Source organism: Dama dama, chromosome 10 (assembly GCF_033118175.1).
Source record: "Dama dama isolate Ldn47 chromosome 10, ASM3311817v1, whole genome shotgun sequence".
NCBI lineage: Eukaryota > Metazoa > Chordata > Mammalia > Artiodactyla > Cervidae > Dama > Dama dama.
The window spans coordinates 3056393-3071228 of NC_083690.1; the positions used below are offsets into that span (position 1 = coordinate 3056393).

Consider the following 14836-nt stretch of genomic DNA (forward strand, 5'->3'; position numbering starts at 1 on the left):
CTGGCGCGGGCCTCTGCAAGCCTTCGTCTCATGAGGCGGAGCCCGACGCTGCGATAGGCTGCTGCTGCTTGACTGATGTCGGGGATGCCCAATGGGGACGAGAGGCCGGGCCTTTGACCGCGCGGGGCCGGGCGGGAAGGACGGCGCGGCGGACTGGTGGCTCGGAGTGGCGGGCGACATGTTCCGGGCACCGGACAGCGAGGGTGGCCGGCCCGGCCCCAGGTGCGGCGCGGGCGTGGGCACGGTCATGTGGAGGGCGTGCGGGCGGCGGGGCGGCCGCGGTGAGCTCACAGAGCCGGGGCCTCCGCGGCCGGGTGAGGGAGGTGGGCGCGGCTGCGGCCCCGGAAGGCCTGAGGTGCGCCTCCCCGCGCCCTCCGCCCCAGCACGCGCCGCTCCCTGGGCTGGGGCGCCGCAGACGCCAGCAGAGCGGTCTTTAGCGGGGGGCGGGCGTGGCGGCGTGGCCGGGACCCCGGCGCCCTGTGGCGTGTGCGCGAGCGGACGGGCCTCAAGGCGAAGTCCCTTCTTGGGAGCCCGCAGCCCGGGAGCCAGCGGCGCCCTTTTCCCAGAATCCCGCAGTCGAGGAGCCAGGCGACACCCTCGCCTCTTAACTCCGCAGCCCCGGAGCAAGGGGATGCTCTCCCCGCTAACCCCGCAGCCCGAGACCCAGGAGTCGCCCTCCCCCACTTTACTGACCGGGGAACAGGCGGGACAGCGAGTGACAGAGCAGACCGACTGGGCTTAAACGATCAGGAACACGCAGCGCGCGCTGGCTCGCTTTCTAACTTGGGGAGCACTGGGTGCTGGGAGTCACGTAGAGTTGCCCGGGCTGGAGGTGTCCTGTAGTAGGGGGAGTCTGCCGCGAGGTCGAGCTGGTTCTTCCGATGCCTGAAAGTTTCCTATACTGTGAGCCCTTTCTCTGGCCTGGTCGGGCAATAAGAGCAGAGGAGTGTGGCATCTGTGGAGGTTAACAGTACATAGAATGAAAGGATTGTTTCAACTGCTAAGATCACTGCAAATTTGAGGGAGTCAGGTCAGTATTCAGTAGTACTCCTGGCCAAATCATCAGTCATTAGCCCCTAGCCCCTGTAACAGTGACCACTTATCCCTCCTGTCTGGGTCGGTGCTGATACAGGACTGGAAGTTTATCTTGGAGTGCTCATATTGAATCAAGTTTCTGGCCCTGAAAACCGCTGTTCGGCATCCGCACCAGCTGGCCAAGGGCTGCCTCCCAGCACTTTCTCAGTTGTGTGCACTAAGGACACTCTGTCTTTGTTTACATGGCCTGGCACTGGGTGCCCTGCAAAACACTGGTGCAGTTAGCGAGGACGCGCCACAAGGACCACTGCCCCTGGGCTGGCTTCCAAGCTGTGTGAGAGCGCGTGCTCTCACCTGATACCTCACTTCTCTGGAGTGTTAAGTTGTTTTGAGAAGATGAGGGGAAAGTTTTTCCTTGTAGGATGCTGGAGAAGGAAAAGACACCTTCTTAATTGGGTGATTAATCGGGAGCCTCTGCTTGGGGTGGTGCTTCCCAGGTGGCGCTAGTGGTGAAGAACCTGCCTGCCAGTGCAGGAGACGCAAGAGAAGCAGGTTTGATCCCTGGGTCTGGATAGATTCCCCTGGAGGAGGGCATGGCCACCCACTCCAGTATTCTTGCCCAGAGAATCCTATGGTCAGAGGAGCCTGGTGGGTTACAGTCCATGGGGTTGCAAAGAGTCCGACACGACTGAGCCACTAAGCACGCATGTTTGGGATCCGTTAGCAGCTGTGGGTTTTGAGGCCATGTTAAAGGAAGGGAATCAAGTGGTGGCTGTTAAGAGGACTAGGTCAGATTTCCGTCTTAAAGCCCTGCTTTTGTTTTCTTGCTAAGGGATTATCTGGTGTTAAAGGGATTTTAAAAGCGTTATGCTTCAGCCATTGTTAACCTGAGGTCTTTTAAGCTGTAGGGTGTACATTTGTAAAGAATTTAATCCAAGTCTGTATTGCAGCTTGACTCTGAACCACCAGTCCTGGTAGCTTTTATGGGACACGGGGATAGGCTGTGGGGGCGAGGGGGTGGGCCTTAATGAGCACGGGCCCCTCCAGGCAAGCATCAGTGTCATGGTCCCTGCTTCTGCCGTGGTCCACTTGCACTGTGTTGTCACATGCCCAGCACTACTGTCTGCTAATTAAAATGACAGTGAAACTACTGAACTGGCTCCATTTGCTTGTTTCAGGGAAACTTAATTTTACTGATGAGAGGTCCCAGCAGTAACTTGAGAGCATGCGCAACTCTGGAGGTCTTGGCAGAACCAAGTTGTGCAGAGAAAACCTTTATGGGAACTCATGGGCAGGTGGGGAGGTTTGCCGGCTGGCTATGAACGCGTTGTGCCCCTCCACAGATGTCTGCCTCAGCCCTGGACGATGGTGCCCGGGCCAGCCGCCGTCAGTCCCTCACACCCTCTCTGCTTGCAGGGCCGCAAAGCCTCCGGGAGGAGAGCCAGGCGATCGTCCAGAGGAAGCCGCACCTCCACGCAAGCCGGACAGGATGGCTTCTAATATTTTTGGACCAACCGAAGCACCTCAGAACGTACCCAAGAGGACCAACCCCCCCGGTACGGGCCTGTGACTCTAATCCTCTGGCCTCTACTGTTCTCTTTTATGCTGCTCTTTTGATAAAAAAATCTCTCCTTCTTTATGTCAGTCCTTTCAAATGTTTTCTGGTGTGGCATGTCCCCTGCCGTCAGAGTCCTGGAGAGGAAGGGAAGTTTGATCCTGACTTAAGCTCTGTGTCCTCCAGGTCGTCCTGGACTTGCCCCTTACCTGTGAACAGATACTGGCCGTGTGCAGGCGCCGAGCAGGGCACACAGGCACATGGTGGGGTTCTGCTTCCCACTGGGGAGGCTCCCCACATTGGCTGGTGGACTCCTTCAGATTCTTGAACTTGCCTGCAAGTTGTGTGTTCAGAGTATTTTTAATCAGATTGTGAGCAGGACTAAAATAAAAAGGACGGCTCAGCCTGGCCTGCAGCCCTGTGGCTTCACAGTCCTGACGCACCTTTTAGTGGCTCCAGTGGGAGGAATCTCAGAAGAGCCTTTCTCTTGGCTGATGGACGGTCCAGCAGAGTGACCACACAGTGGTAGTTACCTGAGGGGCTTTCCCCATCGGTGTCCACACAGGAAAAGCAACATTTGTACCATCCTTAAAGGTCTGAGAGATGGCAACACAGAAGTCAGTATTTCAGACAAATGATGAAGTCAAACAGAATCGGAGCTGGGACTGCTCCCTACCCTGTCCCGATGTTGAGTACAGATATCGCTTCACAGACCTGGAGGAACTAAAGCGATGGATGCAAAAGCTGGATTTTCGTGTGGTTTTCAGTGGTCAGGTGGGGTGGAGGTTCACAGTATCTTTGCATTTAGTTATGGCAGAGAAGCAGGTGGTCTTGTTGGGTTTTTTATTTTTGGCCATGCTGAGTCTTCCTAGCTGCACGTGGCTTCTGGTTGCAGAGCACAGGCTCGAGGATGCGCGGGCCTCAGTAGCTGTGGCTCCCGGGTTCTGGAGCAGCAGCTCAGTAGCTGTGGGGCATGGGCCTAGTTGCTCTGCGGCATCATCTCAAACCCTCTGGACCAGGGACTGAACCCGTGTCTCCTGCATCGGCAGGTGGATTCTCATCCACTGCACCACCAGGGAAGCCCAAGAAGCAGGTGGCTCTCACAGAGTAACATTCTCATGCACCCAGTTGGTGTGTGCAGAGCCCGAGTGCTCAGCCCTGCGCATCCTTTGTACCAACCAAGTGCTATAGCAGGTAGACTCAAACAGGGGGCGCCTAGGGATGGGCATGCTGGCTGCCGGGCCTTAGCGCCGTGGCGTCTGCAGCTGTCTCTGGGGCTCTAGGTTCTCCAGGAAGTATGCCACATGGGGTGATTCTGCTTTGCCAGGCTCTCGAAAATCTGTGGCCCCTTGGCAGCCTGGCCCCCTACTCAACTAGAGAGTTAGAAAACCAAAGTGTAACAACAGCCTGGGGGCACCCTCTGCTGAAACCTCTGCTCCTGGCAGTCCTGTTTTTTGGGGTTTGTTTTCTGTCCTGCCAGGGGCTCTGAGATGAGAGTTGAGCAGTTAACAAATGCTGGAATCCCCTCCTGCCTCCTCCCATCGCCCAGAAGCTCATTTTAACTGGTGAATGAATTAACATGGAGAAACATGTTTTAAAAAGAAAGACAGGAAGGAGCGAAGGGAGAAAATCACCTGTGATGAAGTCTCACAGGCAGCTCAGAAGGAAACCTGCAGGCACATCCTGCCCAGCACTCAGCCAGTGGACTCTGGGGAGGCCCCCCGCCGACCAAGCGCATGCGGAGGAGGGGCCCCACTGCCGGCCGTCCCTGGACGTGGACCCGGGCTGATTGGTACCGTGTGTCACCTGCTCTCCTGGTTTAGACCTGAAGGTGGGGATGGACGTGGGCAGACTGTTTGGTGTTTGCAGGGCCTGTGTGGGGTGCTGGCTGTCTCCACAGCCTGGGGAGATATGTGACCCCCTCTTCAGGGGAGCTGAGGCTCAGGTCCACCAGCCAGTCTGGGCCTGCAGCTCACTGGCGGCAGAACTCGCCTTTGGATATAGGTTTTCCTGACTCCCAGCTTACCTCCAAATACTCAGATGGGGCTGACTTCTGAAACGGCATTGCCAGGTCAATATAAAATGCTGGTGCTTCACCTGGTCTTCAGACACATCCTCCAGGGCATCAGCAGCGTCTGCCTCCCACACTCCACCAGCACGGGGTCGTGTCTCCTGAGATTTGGGTCTCTAAAAGTGTATCTTGGATTTATTTTTCTCTTGTTATGAGTGAGTTGAGCATCTTTTCCACCTTCAAAGCGCACTTCATCTTTCAGGTAAAGTGTTGAGTAGTAGACACACAGTGTGATTACTTTTCATAAAGTTCAAAACAGAACTCTGGTGTTTTTCAAGCGTGTTGTTGACGAAGGTGAAGAGGAGGGAACCCGGGTTTCTGGGGGCTGGCGACGTCCTGTCAGACTAACCCACGCTCACCTGTGATCATTGCTGGAATGTTTGCTTTGTTTGTGTCTCAGGAATTTCTCTGTCATGTTTCACAGTTTTTTAAATGTCTTTAAATGAGCAGTGCTTTTAGCCAAAACCTTCAGATTGAGTTACTTTTATTTTTGTCTTGCATTTTAAAATAAGCTGAACACACATCTTAGAATTTACTTAAGCGTGACCAGCAACAGCTTGGTAACAGGCATTCGGGGGGTGGCCTTGGGCAGCAGCTTCTCTGCACTTTGGGGCCTGGATGTTTTTTGCTGACGACACCCTGTCAGTAACAGCAGTGTGTCTGGGAGCTTCCTCTCCAGGCCCTCCTCCGCCCAGTCCAGCCAGGTGCTGTCCTACAGATGGTCAGTGGCTGAGCAGGACCCAGCCCGGGGACTGTGGCTGGGACTGGAAGGCTTGCAATCAGCCTGACGTGACGTGGGTGTGTGCCTTTTCCTGCGGTCAGACCCACCTGTTCTCTAAGCTTCTCCCACCCTAGAAAGGGTTCTCACGCTGGGTTCTGTCCTCAGAGCTCTGCTGCTCGCCCCTGACCTGTCTCTGTGCGTCATTACAGCCAAGACGTGACTAAATTTTAACTTCTTGGAGGCAGTCAACAAAGATCACTGCTGTAAAAATGAGCACATTTAGAATCCTAAGCTCCCACACCACCACTGCCACTGCATTTCTGGGGGTCTAGGGCCCTTGGGGGGGGGGGGGGTGGAGTAATGGAGATCCAGATGTTTGAGAACACCCTTCCGTCTACAGTACGGAAGCTGTGTGCCGTCCATACTGTCTTGCGCCGTTTTCACTGAGCAGTGTGTCCGGGGGATGCTTCTTCAGCAAACGCTCACTGAGCATTTATGTCCCAGCATTGTCGTGAGTGTTGGACACACAAGAGCGGTAGTGAGTCATGACTCCTCTCTTCGGCGCCTTGAGGCGGGAGGGGCCTTTATTACCACCGCTCTGAGGGTGAGGAACATGGGGCACAGAGGGGCTGGGTTAACTTTTGTCTGGTCTCAGCTGCGTGTGGAATGCGCCTTCTTTCTCCTGTGAGATTATAAATCTTAGCTCAGGACTCGGTGGAAGGGAGGCGCTGGTGTTCGCTGATTGCAGGGGTGATTGGCCGGCGCCATGTGCTAGAGTCTTTCTGTTTAATGTCAGCATTTATGTCCCATGTCTATGCCTCAGCCACCAGCTTATAAGAACTAACTTCCGAGATGCATATTTTCAGAGTCACTTGTCAAATTGTTTCTGTTCGGCAGCAAAGATGTTAAATATCTGTAATTCACTGGCATATCTAATTGTCATTAGAAGTTCCAGCCAGATTGAGGTCAGGAGAATGACTAATAAATGTTTTCTAAATTACAGTTTTGCCTTGAACAGGGCATGTTAATTCAGTTCTATCCATCTCACCTCAAAAGTTAGCAGCTGTTTGCCTTTAATGTATGAAAGAACTTTTCTGGGTTTAATGCGGAAGATTCTTGAGCAGAAAAATCTGAAAAGTTCAGGGTTAAGGCCACTCTAGAGGGGAAAATGCTGTTTTAGACCACCTGCCCGTCTTGCCCCTAGCAGCCAGCCCAGTGCAGTTCAGGTCCAGTGATGAAGGCCCAGCCAGACATGAGAAGGGGCTGGGTGTGATGCGGGTCTTTCAGGATCCCTTGTCAACCCAGTCACCTCACCCTCAGCCTGAACTCAGGACTGGTCTCCATGAGGGGAGGTCTCTGAAGTGACCAGTGTGGAGGGGTTGGGTGAGTATTCCAGGCTGCTCATCACTCTGCTTGTTTCTGCAGGGGGAAAAGGAAGCGGTATATTTGACGAATCGGGGCCTGTGCAGACTCGACCGCGTCTGAACCCACCGGGGGGCAAGGCCAGTGACATTTTCGGGTCCCCCGTTGCTGCTGCCTCACCCACGGCACACCCAAACAAACCCAAGGTACGGACTACACTCAGGGAGCAGACCTAAGGGTGAGAGAGGCAGGGCTGGCGCCAGGCACTTGTCTAAAAAGTTTCCTAGCAGGTATGGCGTGCGTTAGGAGGAGACAAGGCGGGTGACATTGCTTTTCCTGGCTGCAGCCATTAGTCATCAGCGCTGCCCTGAGTCATCGGGGAGTGTGTTCCAGCCTCGTGATGACGAGCCCTGGGGGACGCTGTGGCAGGGGTGGCCCACTGCAGGCAGGCCACCAAGAGCTGCTGAGGGGACTGACAAAACTGAACTTAAAACGGGGGCGCTTACCTCTCAGCAACGCTTCACTGTTGTCATCAGTCAATAAGTAGAGTAGCTACATTGGATTAAAATTCACCAGATACTTAGAATTTATGGGTTCCCGCTACTATTTTTAAAATCTAGTTTCTCCCCTTTGGAGAATGTCCATCTGGAAACCTGCTGACGGATAGAATCAGGCACTTACTTAGCCAGTGTTTCTTCATGAACTGTATGTACCTCAGGATGACAGCTGCTGAGGGGAAGTTTCCTCATAGTATTCCAGCCCATAAATGACGAGTGAATTACAGAATTCAGAAATTACCATTTTGCAAGCTTGTAATGAAATTGTAGGTCTAGGCGGCGATCATCAGTGGCTGCTCATACATCAGAAAACAGGATACCTCCAGAAATGGTGGGCTTCATGCTAGAAGTTCATCACGGGTCACCTTTGAATTCTTGTCAAAACAACCAGACCTGAATCCGACCAAACCTCCTATTAATCGATGCCACAGGGATTCAATCAGAGTAACGCAGAATATAGGAAACAATGTGAATTCCTTTTCAAAGATTGATGGTTGCAGAATATGTAAAGAACCCCTACAGTTCAACAACAAAAAGACAGACACATTCAAAGATGGGTAAAGGCAAGGGGGAGAGATGAAATGGAAATCTGGGGTTGGCAGATGTGAACTATTTTATATATGATGGTTAAACAAGGCCCTGCTGTGTAGCACAAGGAACTATACTCAATAACCTGTGATGAACCGCAATGGAAAAGCATATGAAGAGGAATGTATGTATGTATGTATAATTGAATCACTCTGCCGTGTAGCAGAAATTAATACAGCATTGGAAATTAACTATACTTGAAGAAAATAAATTTTTAAAAATAAAAATTTCAGAACCAAAAAAGGGAGGGAGCAAAGAATATGATAGACATTTCTCTAAAGAAGACATCCAAACGGTCAGTCAGCACATGATCGGTAGGGAGATGCAAATCAGAATCACAGCGAGATACCACATCACACGTACTGGGATGGCTGTTATCAAAAAGACAAAGTAAGGAATGGTGAGGACATGGAGAAATGGGAACCCTCCGACACTGCTCTTGGGAATGCATAATGGTGCAGCCACTGTAGAAAACAGTTTGGTGGTTTCTGAAGAAGTTAGAACACAGAATTTTACTATATGAACCAGCAGTTTTACTCTTAGGTATATGACCTCAGTTGTGAAAACAAAGCAAACAGATACTTGGGGAGACCTGTTTTAATGGCATTGTCCTCAGTGACCAGAGGGTGGATCCAGCCCCGCTGTCCCATCACCAGGTGACCGGGGGAGCCAGATGTGCTGCGCTGTGCTGCGCATGTGCTGGGGACGGCTCAGCCGCAGGGAGGAGCAGGGCTCTGACGCACGGGTGGGCCGCCAGTGAGAGCGCCTGCTGAGGTTAAACCACCCTGTGTGAGACGTTTACGGAGTCATTAATTTTTGCAGCTCAAAGACCTGCATCTTGAAACATTTATGAATCAGTGAAATACGGGATTTGCTTTCCAATCAGCCCGTGAGGGGGCGGGGTCTGGAAGCTCGTAGGAGTGTGGCTGAGGCCAGAGTGGAGGCGGGCTGGTGTCACTGGCTGTGGAGCAGGGTTACCTGGGGGCTGATGGGGCTCTTCCTGAGGCTTTGTTTCCGGTTAAAACTGTCCAAATAGACACTTTTTAAAGATAAAAGTAGACCCAGGTCACCCACACCTTTCTCCTTGTCCACCTGAGCAAGGCCGCAAGTGTCCGAGCAGTGGATTGACCTGGGTTTGCCTTGTTGCAGGACCACATGCTCCTGTGTGAGGGAGAGGACACACCAGACCTCAGAGGTGAGCTCACTGTCCGTCCCTTCCCCGGGGCTCAGCTCTGCGGGTCTGCTGGTGGACCAGGAGGGGTCCCTGTGCCCCAGCCCGCCCACTGATGAAGACGGCAGAGTTGTGACCGTGGGCGGGTTTTGTGTAGGAAAGAGGCAGGGGAAATGGGCTCAGTTACTCAGTGACAGCGTTCCCACTGGCTTTTCTGTACCTCTTGTCCATGCTGGTCAGTCTGGGCCTCAGGCCACAGCATCGTCTTCTAGAAGCTGCCCTTGTATATATAGTGAATGGCAGTGGTCCAAAGCCTTCAATGAACTCTGACCAGAGGCTGCACTGGCAGCGGGTGGGGGGGCGCTGCAGGGCTTCATGGTGGGGGGTGGCCTCCTCAGGTCACCCCACGGTGGGCTGCCTGCTCGTCCCCGAGTGCCCGACCTGACTGGGCGCTGATGATTGCCTTCAGTTGATGATGAAGAGGTGGGAACGGGGTCAGTCAGGAAGTCCAGGGAATCCTGCCTGGGCCCTCCACTTAGGAAGAGCTCCCCGCCCTTCTCACTCGCTCTGAGGTTTTCTCTTCAGACTTGCAGTGGTAGGGAGCAGCGCGGAGGCCAGCCAGCAGCGTGGAGACGACCCTTAGGGGTTCCCCCGAGCGTGGCTCAGGGCCTTCTGTGCTGACCTGGCCTGACACCACGCCCGTGCGCGCCACTCCAGGCCGCAGACTTCGGTTCGCGTGTGCGGCTTGCCCACCGGCTGGCGGGCAGCCTCTGACGGGCCCTGTGCTGACTCTATCCTGCAGCCAGTGCCTCACCCAGACAAGAGCCGGGCGAGCCCGGCGGCCCGAGAGAAGCAGCTTGTGTCCAGGAGCCGGCGCCCACCATCGACAGCCACGAACCCCGGCTGGGTCCCCGGCCTCGCTCCCACAACAAAGTCCTGAACCCGCCCGGAGGCAAGTCCAGCATCTCCTTCTACTAAGAGGCCTGCCGCGTCCCATAGCCAGACAAGAAAACGCCAGAGATAGGATTTCAAATAGTGTAGTTCCTTTAGCCTGAAGGAGCAGGGTGGGGAGAGGGTCTCTCCGATGGACACCTGAAGCTACTACCCACTTCACGGCCGTCTCGAGATGAGGACCCACCTTCTGGACTCCAAGGGAGGAGATGGGGCCCTGGTGTGAGAGGAGCTCCCGGGTGGGCGGGAGGGGAGTGGGGCCAGGCCAGGTGCCCCCGAGAAGTGGGGTCTCACGTCCTTGGTGTGTTTGCTAATCGGGTATCTAGGAATCACTAACACAGTAGCAGAGCTTAAAACCTTTGAGAGAAAACCAAAACCACAGGTCCGCTGCTGTGGGACAGAGGAGCCATTCCAGGGACTTGTTCGGCCCCACTGTTTCTCACCTCCATTCCAGAGATTTTCTTGAAACGTCTTGGTTGCTTTTCCTCAGCAGCTGTCAACAGAAAACCAAAATGCTGTGTTCCGTCATATGCTTTATGGAGAGATCTTGCACCCTGCTTCTGCCCTCTCAAACCTCGGCCAGGTCTTAACGTAGGAATCTCTGCTTTTTGTCCACGAGAGACTGGTTTAGACTCGACTCTACAGGCAGTCTTGCTTGTGAGTTGTTCCTTTTATCCTCATCAGCCTTAAGTCTGGGCCTTTACTCCTCACCAGTGATGTGGACTGCTCCCTTCACCAGCGACACTTCCTGTCGGCAAGACCACTACCTTCTACAGGACTTTAAAACTACCCAGACATATCCAGGTACTGGCGTTGTTTAAACTGTTCCTGTGTCCTCCTTTATATTCCTGCTGACAGTGGGAAGCATAGATGCCTGAGAACCCTGGGTTCTTAGGTTTGGCTTCTTTGGTAATAGCTCAAGACCTGTTCTCAAGTGCCAGCTTTACTTCAGTAACTGTTGACTCTAGTCTTTCTGACACCTTTCTAGAAAAAAGTCTGTCGCTCAGGTACACCAAAGAGGAGGGAGAGTTTTCTTAGGGCACCCTTTCTAAAGCTTTGCAGAACCTCTGGGCCACATTCAGTTTCCAGACAAGACTTAAGAGACCTTAGGCCAGGAGATTAAATAGTTTGGCAGTACATTCTCAACTGGCTCATTCCATGGTATTTGCCAGCAGAGATACCAGACTGGCAAGAGTCATGAGTCTGTCCGATGGAAGTTTCTCCCATTGCACCTCTAAAGGGCTACAGTGTCAGTACCTATACTACAGTCACGGGAGACCAACAGTTTGTCGGGGGGAACTATGGGTATGAGTGCCCACTGAGTTCATACAGGTGCTAGAAACGTCTTCATCACTACAGTGTGGCCACGCGTGTAGTGGCCTGAGCACTCCAGTGCCTGTGGGAGCTCCCCGCCAGGCTCCACACCCTCCACCAGCACTGGGGGTCTCCACGGTGCTTGCCAACCAAAGACCCGCTCCTGTCCACCTGCTGACTCTGGAGCTGAGAGACTTATTCCATGTGATTCTCTCAAGCGCCTCCTGTCTCCCTCCAGCCTTCAAGTGGTCGTTTATAAGAAAGTTGTCTGGAATTCAGAGCATTTTTTCCCCCATTAAAAACTGACATAACTGGTGATTAGCTATTAAGCTCAAACACACTGACTTACAGAAGTTACAATGAGATGTTCCAAAAGTAGGCGTGAACTATTTATAACCGTTTTGTTGTGTTCTTTAACATACAAGAAAACGATTTGTGGATTCCATATTGGATGGTCAAGAAGACCCTGATATGCTGCTGGCCCTCAGGACTTCGACCTTACTGTCAGCTGCACAAGGGGAAGAGCTTTTTAAATCGGTCCCCTGGCGGGGACTTTGGGGCAGAGCTGGGAACCAAGGCTGAGTGGGGGTTGGGGGAGGAGATCACCACCAGGGCAGAGCCCAACGCAGCAGGACCGCGTTGCCTTACTCTCGTCCCGTTTCCCTCTTCCTTTCCTTCCTTGGGGCCGTGGGCCTGGGTTGAGGGAGCTGGGATGGTCTGGTCATGGGAGGAGCCACAGAAAACTTTGCTCCTTTGAACCTGATGGGAGAGGCCATTTGTATTTGGAAAATGCTCTGTACGTTGGGGATTGCCTATGTTTGGGAGGTTCATTAACTCTCTGCATCCTTTTCTCAGCCTCCAAGCTACATTGAGAGATTACTGGTCTGTGTTTTTATTAAGCCTTCAAACTTTTTTTACATGCATTTAGTGCCAACTTTTTTGTAAAGCTGTCATTGGAAACAACAAACCTGTGCTCACGTCACAATGTAACCTTGAGAGGAGCCTATTATTTTTACAAGGCAGGAGTGGGTGTAGCTTTTGAATTAAACTTAGCAATCATGTACTCAAGAGTCTTTGCCTGTTGGTCATGTGCACAGTGTATGTGTGTGTCCGCATGAGGGTGGGCAGGCGGGTGGGCGGGCAGACGGTCTTATGTGCTCACATGTTCCCTCTGCATCCATTCTCCAGAGCCTGAACTCTGCTCCTTTCCTCACAGCTCTTCATTGGTTGAAGGGGTTTGCCTTTTTATTTTTTTTTTTTTAAGCCAGAGGATGCCCAAATTAATCTTCTGAAAGTTTATGGATTCAAGGTTTTTTCATTTGAAAACCAAAAACTTAGCTTCTAAAAGAATGGATGGGAATGTGGCCGTGTTCTTTTTAGTTTCTGTAAATTGAAGGTAATGATTCTTTTTTCTCTTAACACCACTCATTTTCCTGCAGAACTTGCCTCTGAGTTGACTTTGAAACTGCCCTGAAGCCTGGCCATGAATAGATGAAGTGCTGACCTATTAGAATCTGCCTGTAGATTCGCGCCCTATAGAAAAAGCATAGATTGTTTTTCCTTTGTATGTATTAGCCGTTTTCATATGTCCTGCAAGCACACTTAATATCCTTACGTGCATTAAGTGGATTGCGGGTAATGGAGCTACTCAGACAGCCTGCCTGGAAAGCCCCCTAGAAGAAACTTTACCGCATTCTGCCTGCTGCATCAGGGCCAACTACCCTGACAGCACTTAGGAGAGAAACCCAACATAGGTGACCTGGCACTGTCTTCACTTGTTCATCTAAAAACGTTTCTGAGAGTGCAGCGTGTGCTCCCAGGATTGGGTGGGGCACTGGCACCTACTTGTAGCAGCTGCTCCAGCCGCGGACAAGCACTGAGGTCTTGGCCTCAGTGAGTGTGACAGCCTGTTTGTCTCCAGAGGCCAGGCAGTGACTGAGTCAGAGGACCAAGGTGGCTCCCCTACGTTATGGGGCAGAAATGAAAAATACCTAAGGGTTCCCTCTTCAGTTCTGTGCCTTATCTAGAAACATACTGGCTCTTTTGACAGAGTGAAACTTGTGCTAACACCTTTGTGAGTCGAACCCTGCAAGGATGTCTGTCTCCTCCCGTGTTATCCTGTTCATTTCTTCTGAACTTTTGTTATATTCTTAATCCTTAGCATTCTTGGAGCTCAGGAATGAAATTTCCTGTTACATGTGTGACTGCAAAGTGCTATCTAAACTTCAGCTTAGGAAGAAATGAGGGACATTACAGGGACCTAAGTGACTAGCAGGCATTTGGGATGAATACTTAGAAATTAAAGTAGAACTTCTGAAACCTGTGTGTCCAAACATCTTAGATTTTAGGGTCTTAAAATGAGAAAAAGAAAAGGCTGAATAGCAAATTATCTTTACAAATCTGAAAGGAAGCAAGTTCTAATTCAGTTAGCTTGAGCTCTCAGAGTGTGCTAGTTATTCTTCAGTAAGCATCAAGAATTATCCAGCATATCATTTTGTTAAAACTTCATTTTCTCTAACCAATTTCAAGTAATAAATCTGCCCAAACATGTTGTGAAAACGTAATAAAGTTGATGCCAACTCCTTTGGCCTCTCACTGTTGTAGTGGTGGCTGCTGTAATTCCAAAGGGCCTAAGTTTCCAGGAGAAGGCTAGGGCAGAAATCTCAGACATTCCCCCAAACATTCACAACCTTCCTCTGTAACTTGTTCACCAGAAGAAACATTTCATCTGTCCTGGCTTATCATTTTGAGAAAATAAAACAAGTCTATATTTATTGCATGCTTACTATTTGCTAGAGATGATACTAAACCGCTTTCATGGTCTTCCTAATGTTCCTAGTAGGTTGGTAATTGTTTCAGGCTCAGTTTTCCAGTTGGCCAGATCAAACCCCAGGCAGGCTGAATGTGAGATTGAAAGCGCCAACCGTTTCTCCGTGGGGTGGGTGAGCACCCATAGAGCAAGGGGAACAATGTGCAACAGTATTTAGGGCCAGACCCGCAGGAACGTTCATTAGTGCAATCAGGTTAGTAGGACCTCACTTTGAAGCGCTGCATCAGGAAGGACAGGGATAAAAAGCATTTCTGTTGGCACTAAGCTACCACTCATGGGTTTTTGATCAGGATTCACACCATCTGTGTGGTCCCCAAAGCTGAAAGTGTATGTCTTAGGTTCACGATCTCAGATGACAGTGGAAAAAAATGCAAATCAAGTGGCTAAAAGTGGAAGAAATAAGAACCTATAAAAACTGGCAGAATTAGTCAAGCAGGACAAATGGAAATTTAACCGCTGAGGGACTTCCCACCATCACTGCAAGAGGCACAAGTGCCATCCCTGGTCAGGGGAACAAAGAAGGTCCCACGTGTCCTGCAACCCCCAAAAGTCGCTGAAATTAAAAACTCGGTGTAGGAGTTAGGTTACACAGCTCAAGTGAAACTAGGAAATCTGAAGAAGTTGCACAATTATCAGGACACAGAAGTTAACTAAATGAGACTTTGTTACTGGATTTAGGGA

The 14836-nt window shown here is 51.5% G+C and overlaps 1 protein-coding gene across 2 annotated transcripts; it reads left to right on the forward strand.

The window, feature by feature from the left end:
- The first annotated feature begins 110 nt into the window (after positions 1–110).
- On the forward strand, positions 111–12388 carry JPT2 (Jupiter microtubule associated homolog 2). 2 transcript variants are annotated; one of them, XM_061152509.1, is made up of 6 exons: positions 111–222; positions 2452–2591; positions 6808–6950; positions 9039–9084; positions 9863–10012; positions 10505–12388. In XM_061152509.1, exons 1-6 carry the CDS (start codon positions 179–181, stop codon positions 10699–10701), a joined length of 720 nt encoding a protein of 239 aa, XP_061008492.1. In that variant the 5' UTR covers positions 111–178; the 3' UTR covers positions 10702–12388. The 2 variants fall into 2 exon arrangements, with proteins under 2 accessions (XP_061008492.1, XP_061008493.1); XM_061152510.1 differs by having other exon boundaries at positions 9863–10647.
- Positions 12389–14836: the final 2448 nt, after the last annotated feature.